Below are 21,480 nucleotides of genomic sequence, written 5' to 3' on the forward strand. Positions count from 1 at the left end.
GTCTCATGTCCTTTCTCACCAAAGTTTGCTCTGTAAGAAAAAGTCCATTCTGTATTCAATATTTGCTTTAACTATCTTTAAAAAAAAATGTTTTATTGATTTTTTACAGAGAGGAAGAGAGAGAGAGACAGAGAGTTAGAAACATCGATGAGAGATAATCATCCATCAGCTGCCTCTTGCACACCCCCCACTGGGGATGTACCTGCAACCAAGGTACATGCCCTTGACTGGAATCGAACCCGGGACCTTTCAATCTGCAGGCCGACACTCTACCCACTGAGCCAAACCTGTTTCGGCTGCTTTAACTATCTTTGCAACATTATATGTTTGCTTTAACAACCGTGGGTGAGCTGGATCTCTGGACAAGCATGTTTGGGACAAGTGGTCAGAGCAGCAAAAGTTTTTATTTTTATTATTATTATTTATTTTTATTTTTATTTTTTATTAAGGTATTATATGTGTACATATCTTTCCATTGCTCCCAGCCGCCGCGGCCCCCCCTCCCCCACCGCCCCCGGAAATCTCACTTTGGAAGCCATGTGTTCGAGTAAATAAACCTTGGGTCTCTAAGTGAGATCACCTTGGTTCAAACACTGCCTCCATTGATTTAAAAGTATTTAAATTAATTTTTAATTGTGGTAAAATATACATGAAACCCACCATCTTCACCATTTTTAAGTGTAAAGTTTGGTGGCATCAAGAACATTCTCACTATTGTGTTACCATAACCACCATTCCTCTCCAGAACTCTTTGTCTTGCAAAACTGAAACCCTGCACCCCCTTACACAATGATTCCTTGTCTCCCCTGCCCCTCCCCTGGGGGACTATTTCTGTCCCTATGAACCTAACCACCCGAAGTACCTCATGTAAGTGGAATTACGCAATAGTTGTCCTTCTGTGACTGGCTTATTTCACTTACAGGATGTCCTTAAGGATGTTAAGGTTCATTCATGTTGTAGCATGTATCAGAATTTCATTCATTTCCAAGGAAGAATGATATTCCATTGTATGTATATACTACATTTTATTCCTCCACTTATCTGTTCATGGACAGGTGGATTGCTTCCACCTTTTGCCTCTTGCAAATAATGCTGTTATGACCACGGGGGAACCAATAGCCATTGCCTTGAAAGCTGTGTACTCTTGAGGAAATTACTTCTGTGAATCTCACTTTCCTCAAATGTGAATGGTACCAATAACACTGACCTTTCTGTTGTGTGGATTAAAAAGTCATCTATGATAACACAAGTGTAATATGCTAATTAGACCGGACGTCCTTCCGGATAACCTTTCAGACGAAGCCGGGGTTGTGAGGAAAGCCTGGGTCCCAGGAAAACAGTGCCAGCAGTCGGGGGAAGGAAGGTCTACTCTCACACAAACTTCATGCATCAGGCCTCTAGTTTGAAATAAAACTTGTACCATCAAGAATGGCACATGTCAACCACCTAATACATGGCCCAGGCCCTGTCCCTCTCCCTCATTGCCCTACTCTATTTCTCTTATGCATCCTAGGGCACAGAATAAGAATTGAATACTGGCTGAGGCCGGTTTGGCTCGGTGGATAGAGCGTCGGCCTGCGGACTGAAAAGTCCCATGTTTGATTCCGGTCAAGGGTATGTACCTTGGTTGTGGGCACATCCCCAGTAGAGGGTGTGTAGGAGGCAGCTGATCAATGATTTTCTCTCATTGATTTTTCTTACTCTTTATTCCTCTCTCTTCCTCTCTGTAAAAAGAAAAAAAAAAATCAATAAAATATATTAAAAAAAAAAAAGAATCAAATACTGAAAATACAGGGCTAAGGTGTAACAGGGCTAATGGAGCAATGGGGTGAGAGATGCTGAGGCCCGGTCTGTGCCGCGTGGTGGGTACTGGACTGACATTCTCTGTGGTCTTCATGCCCCTTCTTGTAGTAGTAACTCCCTCCTGGTAGGTTCAAAGCTGCATGGCTGGCACAAAGGGCTCTGAGTTCCCTTGGCTGCTATGCATCCAATCCAAATGTCCTGTTGCTCCTCAGGACAAAGAGAGTTTAGGTTGTTTAGTGTGGCTCCGGGGCAGAGGTGGGAGGAAGGGGCAGGTTTTGGCTCCAGGTGAGGAAGACTTTGTAAGATAAGGTGACCAGACGTTCCGCTTTTGGCGGGACAGTCCCGATTTTTAACAATTTGTCTCGTGTCCCGCAACGTTTTAAAAAAGTCCCGAGTCTGGTCACCTTAAAACGCTGCGGGACACGGGACAAATTGTTAAAAATCGGGACTGTCCCGCCAAAAGCGGGACGTCTGGTCACCTTATTGTAAGACACATATTCTGACAATGAAACGTGATGCTTGGGGAGTTTGGGAGTATTCAAGCAGAGATGGGAGGGAGGATGCCAGGGATGGTGGAGCCGGGACTCCTGAGTGGGTTGAGAGGCTGACATGAGTGATCTCTAACGAGAGAGAAAATCAGAGACTCGGTACCCAAGCATCTTGCACTGAGATGTGCCCTAAAACGGGAGGAGGAACCTGAAAGACCGGGAGGGACCAAGAGAGAAGGAACAACCCTCCGGGGCTTAAGGTCCGCTCATAACACTTTTGTTTTCTCTGCACAAATGGCAAAAGTGGGATCTTTGATGCTAGGCCACTTACCCCTTCCGACTGATCTGGGTGACCCGGAGGTCTTCTCCGTATTTGTTCTTGACCCATTTGATGCCTTGCAGCTGAGGGTCGACCAGGAGCGGCCAGCGCTCGCAGGTGAGGAGGATGGTGGCATTCTCCACGGACATGCGGTCGGAGGGGAGACCCTGGTTCTGCCAGGCAGCCACGTCGGCATCGTCTGTCAGCATTCTCAGGGGGTCCAGGCTGGGGGTGACTGGGATGGGGACCTGAGGATGAAGGAACACCCCCACACTCAGCACAGAAGCGTGCCTTCTCAGCTGGGGCGGGATGCTCAGTGGTTCTCTAAAATGAGGAGTTCCTTGAAAGAGCTTTTCTGGATGATGTGTAATTATTTCTGGACACAGGATTTTTAAAGTACCTAGTGTATTTTTTTTGTGTTTGTGTGTGTTGACTGGTGAAAACAGCAGAAATTCAGCCTGTGTGACCCTTGCCCTTCAGTTTATTCACTGAAATAAGATTTCTACCATGAATCATTTGCATCTAAATCAACAGCCTCTTCGATGCCCTTACCCATGTTAGCATGCTGCATCTCTGTGCTTCTCCTGCTCAGGCCCCATGTCTATGGAGCTTTCTCTGTCTGTGCAGCCTACACAGACAGCTCTCTGCTCTCATTGCCTCCCCCTGCTGACAGAGGCCTGGTGTGCAGAGAGCTGGGGTCTTCCCTCGCTCCAGGCCCAGGACCCCACACCCAGGGATGACCATGTGACTCTGCAAACTCCCTGCAGGTGCCCTGGGAGACCGGTGTGCCTGCCAGGCCTGAGCGTGCCTCCGCACAGCCCGTTTCCCTGCGGCCTCTCTGTCTCTGCTGACCTCTCTCTGCTTGTGTAATTCTTGTGCAAATAATATGTCCCATGGGGACGTCTGCCTTTTTAAAAAATGGAAGTAATCATCTCAGTGTTGTGCAGCCATCAGCTCTGGGTCTGAAGTACTTTCATCGCCCCAAAAGAGGCCCCGTACCCATTATTAGTCACGCCCCGTGACCCCCTACCCCCAGCCCTTAGCAACCACGCTTCTGCTTTCTGTCTTGATGGGTTTACTTAGTCTGGCTATTTCACTTAAAAGGAATCATACAAAAGTGATGTTTTGTGTCTGGCTACGTTCATTTAGCAGAAGGTTTTCGAGGTTCACACACATATGCCTTTTGAACCCCTCCGTCTCTCTCTTCTCTGCAGTCTGTCTTCCCAGTTACCCCGGGAAAACCTTTGCAAACCATCTCCTGCCCCTTTAACCACCTGTTAAGTTTGTGAGTGGCCAGTGCTGTGCCATCCAACAGCCTCTGAAGATCCTTACCCCTGTGGAGTCAGCTTCCTTTGTAACTTTTCTGGCTTTTGCACTGAGAGCTATCGATGCCAGAAGGATTTCACCCAACTGCTGTCAGGGTCCAGGGCATGAAGATGCTTGCAAATCCCAAACAAAACCAGAAAAATCCTCACAAAGCTGCCCTATTTCACTCACTCAGCTAATGATCGCCCTTTTAACACCTTCCTTTTCTACAAGTACCCAAGTAAATAAATAGCGTTCTTTTTGTTTATTTCCTAGACCTGTAACAGCTTTTAAAGCACTATCGACTTATTTCCTAGACCTGTAACAGCTTTTAAAGCACTATTCGACACATTATCAGGTAAGACTTCATAAGCCCATGTGTGAAACCCATCCTCACTAGAGAATGTGGGTTCTGCGTTCAAAGGCGACACCTACAGGCGAGCTCGGGAATGCAGCCCCTACTTGCTGAGTCCCGCCCCACTTGTGCTCCTGCGGGGCTGGGGCTGCCTGCAGGCTGGCGGGCTGGCAGCTAAGGTGTCTTAGTCACCTTGTGAGGCCCAGGGCACGCAGAACACTCCGTGGCTATGGGGCGGAGGGGTGTGGCAGTCTCGGGTCACAGTAGGTGTTATTGGGTCTAAGGCTCCAACACGACCCTGAGCTGCTTCAGCAGGGCCCAGCGTCCCCATCCACTGGGCCAGTGCAGGGGAGGGGCTGGGGGAATCCACTCCTCACACTGGGAGGCCGCTGGTGCACATGGCAGGAGAGGATACAGCCGGTGCACATGGGGGCACAGATGGAGCAGCTTGGGGCTTGGGAACAAGGTGCGGTGCAGGAGCCAGGGAGAGGCCTGGTCCCAGCTGCCTAGAGACATATGGCTCCAGAGCAGAGAGACTGGAGGGAACACAGGTGGCGCTGGTGCCGCTCAGGACTTATTGTTTTGAGGGGCCAGGAGGCAGCCTGCTGGGCAGGGGACAAGCGTTCCCACGGAGGGCTCCATTGGGACAGAGCTGCTGTCCTCGGAATCCCCCAGCTGGCCCGCCCAGAGGGCCATGGGTGGAGTGCAGGCAGTGTGGGAGCACGTGGTATGTGTGTCTCCCTCCTGGATCCCAGCCATCATGGCGGGTGCTCAGGCGAGGGTGGGAGAAGGTGTGCAAGAGGGGCTGGAAGGTTTGGGTGATTGTCATTGAGCGCACTGGTGCCAGGGCTGCTGGGGGCAGCGGGAGTTCTGGCCGCACATACCTGCAGCCGGCTCAGGTAGGGTCTCCAGGTTCCGTCCAGGAGGCTCTGCCGGTATTTCTTTGTAAAGAAGCCCAGGTAGGAAACCAAGGCCGTGGTAAGTAAGATGTCTCCACACAACGTGCTTTCCTGCCGCTTGAAATTCTGCACAGCTTCTGCCCACCGCACGTTTTCGGAAGCGAGTCCTCCCACCTACAGTTCCAAAGGCCAGAGAGAGGAGAGAAGGCTTGTCACAGCTGTGGGCTCAGCCCCGCAGCTCACAGCGACCGCTTCATGCGGGACACCCGGGGCATCTGACGTGGCTCTTCTGACCCTGAGGGTTTGCAGCCATCATCTCAGCAATCAAGCCCCCGTTCTGTGTGCTGCATGCTGTGTGCTGTGCGCCGTGTACTATGTGTTGTGTACTATGTGCTGTGTGCTGTGTACTATGTGCTGTGAACTGTGAGCTGTGTGCTATGTACTGTGTGTTGTGTGGTGTGTTGTGTGCTGTGTGCTGTGTACTATGTGCTGTGTGCTATGTGCTGTGTGCCATGTGCTGTGTACTGTGTACTATGTGCTGTGTGCTGTGTAGTGTATGCTGTGTACTATGTGCTGTGTACTATGTGCTGTGAGCTGTGTACTGTGTGTGGTGTGCTGTGTACTATGTGCTGTGAGCTGTGTGCTATGAGCTATGTGCTGTGTGCTGCGTGCTGTGTGCCATGTGCTGTGTGCTGTGTACTATGTGCTTTGTGCTGTGTGCTGTGTACTGTGTGCTGTGTATTACGTGCTATGTGCTGTGTACTATATGCTATATACTATTTGCTGTGAGCTGTGTACTATGTGCTGTACTGTGTGTGGTGTGCTGTGAGCTGTGAGCTATGTGCTGTGTGCTGTGAACTGTGTGCTATGTGCTGTGTGCTGTGTGCTGCGTGCTGTGAGCCGTGTGCCGTGTGCCGTGTGCCGTGTCCTGTGTGCTGTGAGCTGTGTGCTGTGTGCTGTAAGCTGCGTGCTGCGTGCCGCATGCCACGTGCCGTGTGCCGTGTGCCATGTACCTGTGTGCTGTGTGCTGTGTGCTGTGAGCTGTGTGCTGTGTGCTGTGTGCTGTGAGCTGTGTGCTATGAGCTGTGTGCTGTGTGCTGTGAGCTGTGAGCTGTGTGCTGTGTGCTGTGTGCTGTGAGCTGTGTGCTGTGAGCTGTGTGCTGTGTGCTGTGTGCTGTGAACTGTGTGCTGTGTGCTGTGTGCTGTGAGCTGTGTGCTGTGTGCTGTGTGCTGTGAGCTGTGTGCTATGAGCTGTGTGCTGTGTGCTGTGAGCTGTGTGCTGTGTGCTCTGTGCTGCGTGCTGTGTGCCGTGTACTGTGTGCTGTGAGCTGTGTGCTGTGTGGGCTGTGGGTCAATGGCAGGCCCTGATGCAGGCTTCCAGGTCTACCCTTCATCGGTACAAATATGAACCCTCCTCACGGGCTGTTGAAAAGCTTCCACGTGACCGTGCGTGCTAATCACTCAGCACAGTGCCTGGTCCGCAAAATATATTAGAAAATTATTCACCTCTCCCGTCTCCTCTCCAAATGCTGGAGTATGAAAATAAGTAAAATTAATTTCATGCGCTATAAATAATTCACAGTGGGCAGGGAGAGAGACATGGTAATTAAGACACGGAGCTGGAAGGAGTGATGGGCGTGCACAGAGGAGCCAGACTGACTCTACTGGCCTGCTTTGGAGGGGCCTGCCATCCGGGGCGCTCTTGGGGGGCAGAGATACCCTTTCTACAGAGAACTGGTAGGCGCAGGTGCAGCTTAGCTTCTGTTGCTGACCCGCCGCTCTGCAGGGTTGGTCTGCTCCCAGCCGCGCAGTAGCTCAGCCACCCTGGTACTGCAGACACATGCTGTGTGCAGCCTCTCTCCACTGGTTCTGTGCCTCAGTCTCCCCACACGAGGGAACTAGCTGTGCTGCGTACACAGACTGGCTGCAGCCCACGTGGGAAGCCCTTTATCGGTGAGGAAGGGGCTGTAAAGGCTTGCGAATGCAGTGAAGTCACACGGGGGCTCTGCTCTATGCACTCTTAGCAGACATGTGAGGGGACTGTGACCCGAAGGCATGTTAAAAGGCCTTGGGTTCCTGGCCTGCCTCTCTTCAGCAGCTGGGCCTGCGCCCTCCGGAGCTGTGGCTGCTGTGAACAGTGGGCCCCGGGGAGGGGCCTGAGCTGGCCTCCGCCCAGGCCTGGGGCCGGGACCTTTGCTCCTGGAGCGCTGAGGAGCCCGGTGAGGCCAGGTGGGGAGCCTGAGGCTACATGGAGACACCGTGAAGGAAGCCACTGTATACCCTCCAGACTGGCGTGGCCACCGGCTCAGTAACACCACAGGGCCCCTGTTGGCACCTGCAGCGGAGCGGCCTGCTAGCTGAGCCTGCCCAGATTCCCGACCCACAGACTCGGGAGATTTAAAGAGCAGTTATTTTATGAAATCTCTAAATTTTAGAGTGATTTGATATACAGGCATGATAGCACAAGCTCTGTGCTCTGAACCTCTGATTAATTTTTTTTCAGGAAGGTTAGAGCCTGTGTGTGTGTATGCGATACATGTGCATGTTTGTGTGATACATGCGTGTGATACGTGTGATGTATGTGAGTGTGTGAGTTATGTGTGTGATGTGTGAGACATGTATGCATGTGAGATGTGCATAGTATGTGATGTGTGACACGTGTGACACATATGTGATGTGCATGTGTATGGGATTTGTGTGTAATGTATGTATGTGTGTGATGTGTGTGAAGTGTATGATGTGTGTGTGTGTGATGTGCACACACACACAGGTAAGGTCATGTTCAGAAATACTCAGGGCAAAAAAGTCTCATTCTTTTCTGCCTTTGCCTCAGTTCCCTGTCCTCACCCCCTCATTCCTGACCGTGACACAGGTTAGGAGCTCAGAGCCTGTCTGTCACATGCTAGCTTCACTCTCTAACACTCCCCCTGGTCGATACACACATATGTAAGCATCTCACGTCTCACCCGGGCTGCCTGCAGGAGCCAGCACTCCCATCCTCCACCCGTCTCTGCAGGGAAACGCTGACCGGCCCGGGGCATGTGTTCACACCCTTCTCAGGATGCAGCCCCTCAGCCCAGCACGTTTTAATATTCCCCCAGCCCACGCCGCGGAGCCGGCTCATCCATCCCGCCTCCCCGGCGCCTGACAGCTCCGCTAATGTAATTAAAGCTCTGTCGCGCCCGCACTCACCAGGCGATTTGCAAGGGAGATGGTGCCCGCGGTTGCTTCGGCTTCTTGCTGACATTTGAGTTTGTCTGCTGTGGCTCTCTCAAACTTGGCCGTGAGCTTGGCCAGGTTTTCATCCAGGTGCTGTTTGGGAAGGAACACAGGTGTGTCAGTAACCCCGGCCCCGGCTCCTCAGTGCTTGAGGCAGGGTCCCCGTGCAGGCATCTTCAAGGTAGAGTGTGGGGAGGCATAAGGGGGATAAGCTATGAAGACAGGGGAAGGGGGCAAGGCAGGAAAGGAAGGTGAATTAGGATGTTCTCAGGCAGGGATCCGGTGAGACCCCAGCCAGATCCCCGAGGGAGAAGGTCGGAGGGGGGTCCAGCGCAGTCTTGACCCAAGTGAGAAGCTGAGATTTCCTACACCAGCTCCACAGTCATTGGTCTAGGGCAGCGGTTGGCAAACTGCAGCTTGCGAGCCACATGCGGCTGTTTGGCCCCTTGAGTTTGGCTCTTCTGCTAAATACCACGTGTGGGTGCACACATACAGTGCGACTGAAACTTCGTGGCCCATGCGCAGAAATTAGTTTTTGGATCCCAAAAGGAATTTCAATCGTTATGCTGTTGAGATTTGGCTCTACTGACTAAGGAGTTTGCTGACCACTGGGCTATGGCCAGGAGTGCTGATGGCCATGGAGGAGGGTAAGCACGCTCTCTTTCTCCTGGAGTCCTGGAAGATAGGCTGTCATTGCTGCCAGAAGCTGCAGGGGCTGCTTTAGAAGCAAATCTCCCTGAAGCCTGGAGGCCTGCAAATGGTCAGAACGACCCCAGGAGGCCAGGGCGGAGCACACTCAGTGCCTGCTGCAGCGGAGCTGTGCATAGGGATGGCCTGTCTACACCCCAAGGCCTCCCCTGGCTGTAAGGTCCTCAGAGCATAAAACTCACTGTTACTTCACCTCAGCTATTCTCTTACATGACTCCAAAGTATGGGGACGTTAAAAAAAATACACGGTTTCAGTTTTTTCTAAATCTACTAAGTGTTGAGAATTGAAGCACTCAGAATACATATTAGCATACACAAAGACACACTGACCTATAAATTCCCAATGCGTCTGAGTCTGTTCAGTCACCCGGGTTCAGGCTGCTCTGCTGGTCATTACCAAGTTACAAGAGACATAAATGAAGGGCCGAGCAGTTTGAAAAGCAGGTGGTGAGGCATCCAATTAGTGGTGGCAGACTGGCCACACTCATTTAATTCTTCTTCTTCCCGAGACTTTTCTTAAACAATTGTGAAGCAATTAAAAAAAGTCACAAGCCCATAACACCCCTAACGAATGTGAAGGGCCATTGGACGGTGAAGGATTCCGATAGCTTTATGAAGACCACATGGACAGGGGACCGGGAACTGCTTGAGCCGGGCAGGGAAGCTACACCCTGAACTGAGCCTCCGCTCACTGAGGGGAAGGCTGATCAGCCCTGCAGAGCCCCATGCACCCAGGGCACTTGGCAAGGTCAGGTGTGATCAAGGGGAATGCTGAAAATAAAAGGAGCGGGGAAGTGAGAGGAGGATGGGAGTGGGCTGGGAGACATTAACAGGGAAAAAAGGAGGACCCATGTGATACTTTCAACAATGTAAAAAAAAAAAAAAAAAAAAAAGAAGAGGATAAATTGGAAGCCTATTAATTCCCCACTTGATATCTCTATTTGCATGCTTAGTATGCAATGCCACCAGGCATATATGTCACCAGGCAGGAGAGCCGACAGCGGCAGGGAAAAGACAACACTTTGGTAGTTCAGATGCATCCAGCATAGCTCATCTGATCTTGAGAGCAAGTTCTGTCTGTCAACCAGCTCCGCCCTTGTCTGCACAGCTATAATCAGCCCTTGCTCATGGCTCTTGTGAAAGAAAGAACAAGAAGATATTTGATGAAGGCTTAGATTAAGTCACACAAGAATTAAAAACATGACCTTGGAACGTGGAGATAACTTCCAAGCATAAAAACAACAACAAAGCATAGACTCTTGTAATTAGCATCTCAGAGAGATTCAGGTTGTCTCATCCATAAAACTAGAAAAGGATGCTAGTTAAAAGAACAGAGAACTCAAAAAATGTGGAAATTATTATTGTTGATGTAAAAAAAATAACAAATTCAAGAGAAGTTTTAAAAGATAAATTTGAAGAAATCTAGAAAGTATAAGAAAACATAAAGTATAGAAAGATTAGAGAAAATAGGGCCCCATAAGAAGGTCTAACATTCAATAAATATGTGTTCAGCAAGATAAAATGAGGAAGGAAACAGAAAGGAGATTAACCAAGAAGTAATACAAAATAATTTTTTTTAGAACTGAAGAAAAGTCTCTACATCATAAAAAAGAATGGTAGCTAAGCATATTAATGTAAAGTTTCAGACACCAAGAATAAAGAACAATTTTAAAAACTTCCAAAAAGAGAGAAACATAGTGCATTGATAAGTGTGTTCATCAGATTTCTCACCAGATGAGGATAAAGCATTCAGTGTTCTAAGCAGAAAAAAACTAGCAACTCAGAATTCAATACTCAGCAAAATTGTCAGCTCAGTTTAAAAATAAAGACAATTACAGACTGGAGCAATTCAGAAAATTTACTTCTTACCTAACATTTCTAAGAAAGTTACTTTAAAAAGAGCTGTCATAAAACAAGAGAAGAAATTAAGAAAGGAGAAGGCATGGGGTCTAGGAGCCTTTGGAACCAACCCAAAAAAGCAGTGAAATATATTAACACAGGGAGAGAAGTCTTAGAGGCAAAGGATGACTGGGTAGAATATGAATTAGATGGAGAGTTTAAAAAGTAATTGAGGCTATCCAAAAGGAACTAATAGAAGAGAAACAAGATAAAGGAAAGTAGAAACTCCAGGATTGTAGAGCTGGTTGTATAAGAAAGGCAATATAATGCTAGCGTACCACTTGGATTTGATATGAGCAATATAAACATGTTCACAGAATATAAATGTAATTTACTGATATTTCAACTTTTTGAATCAGTCAGAGGATAGAGCAGGGACCACTTAATTTTGGTTATAGAATAGAATGCAGATATTCTCGATCTTGCTGACTCAAAAACAACAGTGATAATAAGTAGTGATAATAGGAATTGGAAATTGAAGAGTAGGGAGTAAGCTGAAGGAAGGAGTAATGACTTTATCTTGAATGTGGAGGGCCCCAAGGAAGCTAACTCTATCTGATGGAATGAGAAATAAAGATTACACCAACTCACACTGCTACTATGATGTGGGAAGACATAGCGATGAGCATCTTAGAGTCTCATCGAGCAGAAAGTTTACTGCCTGAACAAGATTCATTGGGAAATGAGATGCCAGCACAGCGCATAGAAAGAAGCCAGAGATTCAAATGTGCAGAGGCCGGGAAGACCATGTAAACTGGTCTGATGACTACAGCAAAACTGTCTGCTTGAATGGGAGGCCACTTCTTAACTCCTGGGTCAGGTAATGCTATTTGGGAATCTTATTCTCTTAAGACCATCCAGATGTCAAATTTTTACAAGAAGCTCCTATTGTTTTAAATGTTGGCAACTAATTAAATCACTATGTGTGGACCAAATACAACATGTTGAAGCCACTAGGTAGTAAGCTCTGAGGAGTATCGACAACCCATTGAAACAGACAAAATAATTAAAGGGCAGAAGACTGTGATTTCTCATCAGAAATCCTTGTCTACTGTTTGATATTTTATTGATGGTGAAGATATGCCAGATGAAAACGCCGTACTTGTTTTCATTACTATTACTTTTATAAATTGTAATAATATACAATATGTTCATTATAAAAAAAAAAGAAAATATGGGTAAGCACCATCTAAAATCTACCACCCAGAGCTAGCCACCACTATTCATATTCTATACATTATAATTGCATGTATAGTTTAATTGAAACTATCCTATATAATAAAGAGCTAATATGCTAATTAGACCAGTTGGTCCAATGACCTTCCATAATAACCAGTGGGTGGGGGGCGGGGCCACAAAGCAGCTGGGGTTGCGAGGGCTGAGCCCCTTGCATGAATTTCGTGCTTTGGGCCTCTAGTAATTGTACAATTTGAGCATCTTGAATATACCATTTATGTGGAATTATGCTAAAATTCTAAAAACAATGCTTGGGGTGGCGTGCAGCTAGAGAAGGCTGGCAATGGCCGTGGTGGGCCCCCATGTCAGAGATGGTGTTAGCGAGTCTCCTCTGTTATTGGAGGGGTAGGGGTAGGTGGTCAAACTCTTGGGGTGACGATAGTCATGTGAATAAGAAAAAGATGGGGAGGCAGTTGCTAAAAGTGAAAATATATTAAAAAATACGTTGGCAGGAAAGAAGTGCCTTCGTAAGGTAGCCAAGTATTTTAAAACATTGAGCTGCATTCACAGGTTGAGTAGGCTGTCATGGGAATGTTGGCTACTGAAAAGGTATAAACATTTTGCAAACATTCCTTTTGCGCCAACTGTTCCTTTAAATAACTCGAGCGAAAAGTGCTTTGAAATGCAGTTCTTGTAACACTATTCTGGGAGAGACTGAGGAATGTGAGCATCCCTGGTAGGTGTTTCCCCCAGGAGCAGTCCTGGGACGTGATGGTGCTTGCGTTTGGTATTCTTTGAAGAGGGACGTAGTTATGGTGATCATGGTGTGTGCTTCAAGTAAACTGGCCTGTGAACATCTGGATTTATAAAGCAAACATATCGAGGGGTCAGTGCTTTGTCAAAAGTGCCTCTTTTTATAGAGATTGGTTGCCTGAACTTTGACCTAGCCTTTAGCTATAGACTTAAACCCACCAGCCACTAAGCCAGGGCACAAAGCATGCAATACGTCTACAAGCCTCCTTTTCACCATTTGTAAAAACCCTTTCTATCAGCATGAGAAATGTGCAGCGAGAATCTTATATGTCTGGAAAGCACGTGTGGAAATGAAGGCTTGACCTTGGTCATGATAGTGACTGGGTTGTATGTGCATGGGAGAGCACACAGAGCTGGGGACGAGGCCAGGGAGCAGAGTCCAGCGGGCTTGGCGGCCATACCCACCTCCCGGCAGCAGCTCTGTGTCATCAGGGGCCAGGCTCTGGGCTCCTGCCTATGTGCGTTGTTTTCTACTTGAATGAAGCAGGGACATAATCGTTTTTACTCCAGGAAATGGAAGTCTGGGCATTTTATAGACCTTTCTAGAGGTCACACTGAAGCAGATATCACAGCTTGGGTGGGAAGTGAGGTCTGCCGATGGGTTTCAGCTGCTGTGCCATCCCACAGGGCTCCAATGTCTAACTCTCAATTCAGTAGGATCCATTTTTAATAGCAAAGGTAAAGTTCAAGAGAAATCTCAAATAGGCGTGAATCTTAGATCACCCCTAACCCCAGGCTGGGTGAGGCATTCATAATCAAATATCAATAACAGGTTAATAAATACTAATGACTCTCACAGTTTTATATTTATGGTCAATATACTACTTGCTTTAAAAGCTTACATGGAGCATGCAGATGGCACAATGCTGAGCGGGCCACGTGCCCACATGGCAGGCCACATGCCCACATGGCAGGCCATGTGCCCACACTGCTGGCCACATGCCCACACGGCAGGCCACATGCCCACACGGCAGGCCACATGCCCACACGGCAGGCCACATGCCCACACAGCAGGCCACAGGCCCACACGGCAGGCCACATGCCCATACAGCAGGCCACGTGCCCACACGGCAGGCCACATGCCCACACAGCAGGCCACATGCCCACACAGCAGGCCACGTGCCAACATGGCAGGCCACGTGCCTACACTGCTGAGCGAGCTGCAGGAAGGCAGCGGCACAGGCTAAAGTTAAAAGGTGCAAAAGGTGAGGTTGGGTGGCCAGAGCCTGCACCTCAAAGAGAGATAGCATCTCAAATGTTTGACCTTTTATTCTAGCAATCAGATGTGCAAAAATGGGAAAGTCACTTGTGCTTAATAACAGCTGGTTTCATGCATCACACTATTTGTGTATTATACACCTTTATGTCATCTCTTCCTTCCTTGGAGGAAAAAGAAAAAACAAAAAAACTTTCGGGGGCAAAGTGTAAACCAGTGGTCCAGGGTCTTAACTATACAGTATTTGAGGAAGAAATGTAAAAAGTTGCCTCAACTGAAAAATCAGGAGGTTTTGCACATCAACCTGCTTTCCCTGCTTCTAGAGGGCGCTATTTGTTCAGGGGGAGCCCAATGGGGTTAGAGGATGGCCAGCGGGGTCAGAAGCACCCAGCAGGATCATAGGGCATGCAGCAGGGTCAGAGGGTGCCCAGCAGGGTCAGAGGTCACCCAGGAGGGTCAGAAGGTGCCTGGCAGGGTCAGAGGGCACTGCTCACTTACAGCAATCTTGGCCTTGATGGCTGCCAGCTTCTCCTGGGCGGCGGTGAGGTCCGAGGTGGCTCTGCCCAATGCCTGGTGCTTGGGCTCCACATCACAGAACACCTCGTAGAATTTCACAATGTTGATGACCCAGGAGCAGAGGCCCGCAGCCGCATAGGACTTGGAGGCCACGAACTCCGGGTTGAACTGGGGGTCCTGCAGGTATGGCCTGATGGCTCGCAGGCAGTTCTCGTGGATGTTCTCCTTGTCAAAGTGGACGAGGGAGTCCAGGAAGCCATCCACCCTGGCCATGGCGACCTTGGCGGCCTTCCAGCTGCGGTCCTTGGGCACCTTCCCCCCGGGGGCCATGAGCGCCATCACGGCGGCGCTGACATTGCTGACGGCCGGAGGGGGAGAGCCGAAGGACTTCAGCTCCGTCAGGTTGGTCTGAGAAGGTAGAAGGAGGGCGTTAGAGGAAAATGAATGGGCTTCCTTTGTCCTTGGCCGCTAATGGAGTTAGGATCAGAGTGATCAATCTGAGAGGGCTGCCGGGGAGCCTGCCGCGGCCTCGGAATGTTAAACATCCCGACTCATCAGGAGGAACCCACGCTTCGGCCCATGGCTCCGCCATCCCCGCGTGGTCAGCGGGGCTCGGCTGTGTCCTTTCAGCACTGTCACCCGCTCACACCCATTAGAAACACACCATTATTTCATATCCCACTGAAAAATATAAGGATGCCAACACACCCTGAAATATGCAGCTTGCCATGAATAAAAGATAAGGTTATTATAAATTAATTTCCATCCTGGAGTGAAGAGAACAGCTCTGCAACCCAACTAATTTTTTTTTTTTCTTTAATTAAACTGCTTTGTTCCATGAGTTTGTTCTAACTACACTGGCCTGTCCTGATAGCAAAGCGGCATTTTCTGCCAAGATAATTCAGACAGAAAGCTCACGGCCCGTGCAGTTAGTTGCTGCCTCTGCCTACACCTGGGTTTGTCCTTTGATCCAACTTCCATTTGCTGTAGAATGAAATGTCTGGGAGGGTTGACCTTGGCAAGTCACTTAAACACTTCAGGCCTCTCAGTGTTTTCATCTGTACCCTGGGAGCAGGGGCGCCCATTAATCGGTAAGTGAAACTGTGTCATATCTGTGCATTAAGGGGGCTTACTTGGAAGGTTCCTTCTGACCATCAGTGATTTTGCAAGTGGGTAAATTGAGATTCAGAGGTTAGATCCTTGTGCCACGTTAATTTGGGGTGCTCCTGGGTTTGGGAATCTATAACTGAGGGGGATTTTTTCCTAGCCTAATGGAAATACCTAGAAAGATGTTCTATTTGCTTTTGCAACTGTTCTCACATTTGGTCATGAACATGTCAGGCAGGGGCAGGAATGAAGGACAGCCCGGGCATAGAGGTGTGCTGGCATACTGTCATAGTGGCCTCCACTGGATAAAAGAGGGCCAAGCGAGAAAATTCATTCAGAAAGAAATTCACAGTTTTCAAACACCTTAGGTTATGTTCAATGTACTGAACTAAGGAAATACAAAAATGTATAAAGATGATATTGAATTCTATAATCCAGATACATATTGTTAATATTTTAATGTAATTCCTTCCAGTAATTTTTATATTCAGATATAGCTAAAAACTGTTATAGATATACTAGAGGCCTGGTACATGAAAATTCATGCTCTCTGCACCTGTTTCTTTTCCCCACAGCATTTGTCATGTTCTAATACACGGGATAAGCTACCTTTTCACTGTGCTTCTTGTCTCTCCCCGCTCACCTGTGTTAACACAGAAGCTTCGTAGAGTCAAGGGGCGCCATGTGCACCAGAACAGTGCCTGGCAGAGAGAGGGCAGTCGGTGCATCTCTGCTGAGTGAATAAGTGTGCACAGTCATTCTTAAGCAAAGGCGGACATGGTGGTAAACCAGAAAGGTGGTCCTTCTGCTTCCGCAGGTGAACAGATAGGAAACAAAGAGGCCACCGTGGATATGTTTAAAGTAATACGTGCTTTGAAAACAATAACACATGGCTAACGGGCTATAGGAATTTTGAGGAGAGATGATCCCACTTTAGCTAGGAAGGGAGTTCTGGGAAGATCACTTTAAGAATCTGGCATTTCAGTTGGGATGTAAATGATGGAAAAGAGGCAGCTCTGAGGAGGTCCGCAGGGCAGGGTGCTATTCCCAGGGGATGAATTTGTAAGCAAAGAGGCCAGAATAACACAAGCTTGGCCATTCTGTAGATAGAAGGAGGAGGTCAAGAGATTGGTGGAGATGAGAGAGGAGAGGCAGTCAGGACCAGACGCAGGGGGTCCGGAGTGGTGGGGAGGAGTTCGGTTTCATTCTAATTTCAGTGGGAAGCCACTGGAGGGTTCTAGGCAGGGAGTGTAAGAATCCAGAATCCAGTTTTGCTTTGAGAGCTAGTGGTGCAGGCTCACTGTGGAGGGAATGGGCGAGAAGGACAAGTTAAAGGGCTGGGTAGTTGCCCAGGCAGGAGACTGAGGCCGCTTGGGTCAGGGCATTTGAAGTGGACATGCTGGGAAGTGACTGGATCTGGAATATATTTTGGAGACAGTAGAGACAGAAGTTACTGATCATTTAAAAAGAAACATAAGAGAAAGTCATTACTTACTCCTCTCAAACAGAATGTTCAGATGATGAACCACATTCTATATATAAAACATACTGAGTTACTGGAAATCTAGGTCATTTCTAGTAACTCAGTATGGAATTTACTGAAATTCATGTTTTACAAAAATAATAACATGTAGATAATGTTATAGATAATGCTTTGCTGGACTTCTATAGAAATCTCTGAAAATCTTAGATTTGTTCTTTACGATAATAATCCTAGAAGTGGACTGGATGGGTCCATTTGTATGTAAAATGTTATATTATTTGAACATTTAGTGTTCTTTGTATATAGTATCATATTATTTTCCAGAAATTCTAATTTCACTGATCAGTATTTGGGAAAGTTTATCCCATCATTTTCCACATCTGGCAATATTATTTAATTAAAAAAATCAATTTGATAAGCTGAAAATGGTATGACATTGGTTTAATTCACATATGCATGTGAATATATGCGTATGAATACCTTTGCTTACATTTTTATTGGTCTGTTGTCTTTTATGTTTTGGTTACTCTTTTACAAGAGAGCTAAGTGAAAGAACTTTTATAAAACTGTAAATTGAAGAAATCTAAGAAACAGCAGTTAGGCTGGGCTGGTAAGTAATGTTGGGGCTGGGTGAAATTGGGCCGTATACACACATATATACACATATCAATCTCTATTTGTAATAATTTTGAAACTGATTTTCACTGAAAATTATATGTTAAACTTTTTCATGTTATTATTTTTGTAAAACATGAATTTCAATAAACCATGCAGGGTTTTTTTTCTCCCTTAGATGAGTCATAATTCAGTTAGCCAACTCCATATTGTTGGGCATTTAGATTATTAAATCTTTAATAGCTGGTTAAAGGACATAAAGTTTTAATGACATTAGAAATAAATAAACCAGAAATCAAATAGAGTTAAATTAGACTTACATTTACCTTTTAAATTATTTGAGGAATAGCTATACTCTTAGGAACATTGAATCTCCCCATATTGGTGTATACTGTATATTTATTTGTCTATTTATATCGATATATTGTTCTATATCTTTCAACAAGATGTCCAATTTTCTTCAGACACTTTCAACAAATTTATGCTTATTTGTACCTTATGTTTTGGTTGTTATTTTGAAAATATTATGTTTTCTAACTGGCTACTGATGATATTGGGAAAGCTATTAAGTTTTATAAATTGTTTTATAATGGGCTGCTTAGCACTTCCCTTTTATTTGTCTTATTATATTTTTATGACATCTATGAATACTAATACAGCTGCCTGGTATTTTGTAACGTGTCTACTTTTCATTTATTATTGCGTTGGCTAGAAATTCCTGGATGCTTTACTGGGGTGGTGGTGATTGTGCTTTTTCTGTGTTATGGGAAAGCTTCCACTGCTCTGCCATTAGATGGGGTAGTGTGCTCTTGGACTGGGATTGATTGACATCTTTAGCAAAATGTCCAACTATCCATTTATTCCTACTTTCCTAAAAGTTTTAATAAAGAATGGATGTTCAATTGTCTTAAGTACCACTTTGACATCTCTCAAATTGCCTGTAGAGCTTTTTGTCTTTGATCTATGGTTGGGTATGGTTATATGAATAGTCTTATATAGAAAGAACTTATTAGTTGGTGGCATACTGTCACTATATGAATAGTCTTATATACAGAACACTTAGTTGGTAGTATATTACTGTTACATGAATAGTCTTACATACAAAATACCATTTAGGAGCATGATAATTTGGTTTACTGGCATTTTATATAGATGTCTTACACCACTGATCATGAGTTAGATTAATTTGAGGTTTTATTTTCTCTATCATTTTTAGTATCAAGCTTATCACATAATAAAGGCCTTAACAAGTCCTAGAAGAAAGAAGTCTGAATCTGTAAACCTAGAATTTCCAAAATTATTTTATTATAAAATCTGTGATTTATTATCATTATTATTTTTAAATCTCCTTATTGATTTCAGAGAGTAAGGGAGAGGGAGAGAGAGAGAGAAACATCAATGATGAGAGATAATCACTAACCAGCTGCTTCCTACATACACCACACAGGGGATCAAGCCCGCAACCAGGCATATGGCCTGACAAGCAATTGAACCGTGACTTCTTATTCATAGGTTGAGCTATGCTGACTGGGCATGATTATAAAGTTTAGGTTTTATATTACTTGATATTAAGTAAAAAGTCAAATGAAAATATTTACAACATATACACCATGGGTTTAGTAGTAAAAAATTATAATGAAGAAGAGTAAATCAAGAAGAGAAAAGAAAACCATCTTACAAAAAAATGGACAAAGAACCTGAACAATAATTGACATTCACAAACATTTCATCCCAAAGCTACAGAGTATACATTCTTTTCAAGTGCACATGTTAGAACACAATCTCTACAAGTTCAAGAACATTGAAATCATATCAAGCATCTTCTTGGATCACAAAGGGATGGAACTACAATAGAAATCAACTACAATAAAAACACTCAAAAACATTCAAACACATGGAAGCTAAATAGCATGTTATTAAACAATGAATGTGTTACCAAGATCAAGGAATAAGGTAAAAACTTCCTGAAAACAAATGAAAATGAACACACACAACACCCCCAAATCTATGGGACATATTGAAAGCAGTTTGAGAGGAAAGTTTACAGTAACATAGGTCTCAAAAACCAGGAAAAATATCTACTAAACTATCTAATCCTACAACTACTAGTAAAAGAATTAGAAAGAGAACAAAAAAAACAAAACAAAACAAAAAGCCGAGAGAGATCAGAGATCATAGAAGAAGTAAATGACAGAGACTGGAAAAAAAAAAAAAATACAAAAGATCAGTGAAACCAAGAGCTGGTTCTTTGAAAAGATAAACCAGATTGAGGAACCTTTAGCTAGACTAAACAAGAAACAAAGAGAGAGGACTCAAGTAAATAAAATCAGAAATGAAAGAGATGAAGTAACAACCGACATCAGAGAAATCTGAAGGATTGTAAAAAAAAATATTACAAACAGCTATATGCTGACAAATTGGAAAACCTGAGTGAAATGAACAAATTCCTAGAAAAATACAATCTTCCAAAACTAACTTAGGAAGAATCAGAAATTCTGAATATAGCAATAACAACTAATGAAATGGAAGCAGTAATAATAATAATAATAATAATAATAATAAACTTCCAGCAAACAAAAGTCCTGGACTGGATGGCTTCACAGGGCAGTTTTATCAAAAAATCAAAAAAGAACTAACACCTATCCTGCTCAAACTATTCCAAAAAATTTAAGAGGAAGAAAGACTTCCAAGCTCTGTGTGTGTGTGTGTGTGTGTGTGTGTGTGTGTGTGTGTGTATTGATTTCAGACAGGAAGGAAGAGAGATAGAGACATCAATGATGAAAGAGAATCATTGATTGTCTGCCTCCTGTATGTCCCCTAATGGGGGGCAGGATCGAGCCTGCAACTTGGGCATGTGCCCTTGGCCATTATTGAACCTGGGACCCTTTACTCCGCAGGCTGATGCTTTATCCACTGAGACAAACTGGCCAGGGCCAAGCTCTTCTTATGAGGCCAATAGTATCCTAATTACAAAACTAGATAAAGACACCACAAAGAAAGAAAATTACAGGCCAGCATCCTTAATAAACATGGATGCCAAAATCCTCAACTAAATATTAGTAAATCGAATCAGCAATATATTAAAAAGATTATTCACCACGACCAAGTGGGATTTATCCCAGGAATGCAAGCCTGATATAATATTTGCAAATCAATAAACATGATACATCACATAAACAAACTGAAAGATAAAAATCATATGATCATATCAATAGATGCAGAAAAAGCATTTGACAAAATCCAGCACCCATTTAAAAATATATTTTTATTGATTTTAGAAGGGAGAGGGAGAGAGAGATAGAAACATCAATGATGAGAGAGAATCATTGATTGGCTGCCTTCTGCAGGTCCCCTCTGGGGATCAAGCCTGCAACCCAGGCATATGCCCCTGACTGGGACTCGAACTGTGACATCCTGTTTTACAGGTTGATGCTCAACCACTGAGCCACACTAGCCAAGCAAGCCCAGCACCCATTTTTGATAAAAAACTCTCAGCAAAGAGGGAACAGAGGTATCATAAATACTTCAACATAATAAAATCTATGTATGGCAAACCTAC

At 45.5% G+C, this 21,480-nt stretch overlaps 1 protein-coding gene across 1 annotated transcript in view; it reads right to left on the reverse strand.

Moving 5' to 3' along the window:
* Nucleotides 1-21,480, reverse strand: part of DNAH9 (dynein axonemal heavy chain 9) — a 294,112-nt gene that overhangs the window by 63,530 nt on the left and 209,102 nt on the right. Inside the window, exons 50-53 of the mRNA XM_036451929.2 lie at nucleotides 14,699-15,124; nucleotides 8,362-8,481; nucleotides 5,155-5,343; nucleotides 2,623-2,858 (exon numbers count right to left, since the gene is read on the reverse strand). Of these exons, the coding sequence (XP_036307822.1) occupies nucleotides 2,623-2,858; nucleotides 5,155-5,343; nucleotides 8,362-8,481; nucleotides 14,699-15,124 (971 nt within the window). The remainder of the gene's footprint in view (nucleotides 1-2,622; nucleotides 2,859-5,154; nucleotides 5,344-8,361; nucleotides 8,482-14,698; nucleotides 15,125-21,480) is intronic.

This window comes from Pipistrellus kuhlii, unplaced genomic scaffold, assembly GCF_014108245.1.
Source record: "Pipistrellus kuhlii isolate mPipKuh1 unplaced genomic scaffold, mPipKuh1.p scaffold_m20_p_23, whole genome shotgun sequence".
NCBI lineage: Eukaryota > Metazoa > Chordata > Mammalia > Chiroptera > Vespertilionidae > Pipistrellus > Pipistrellus kuhlii.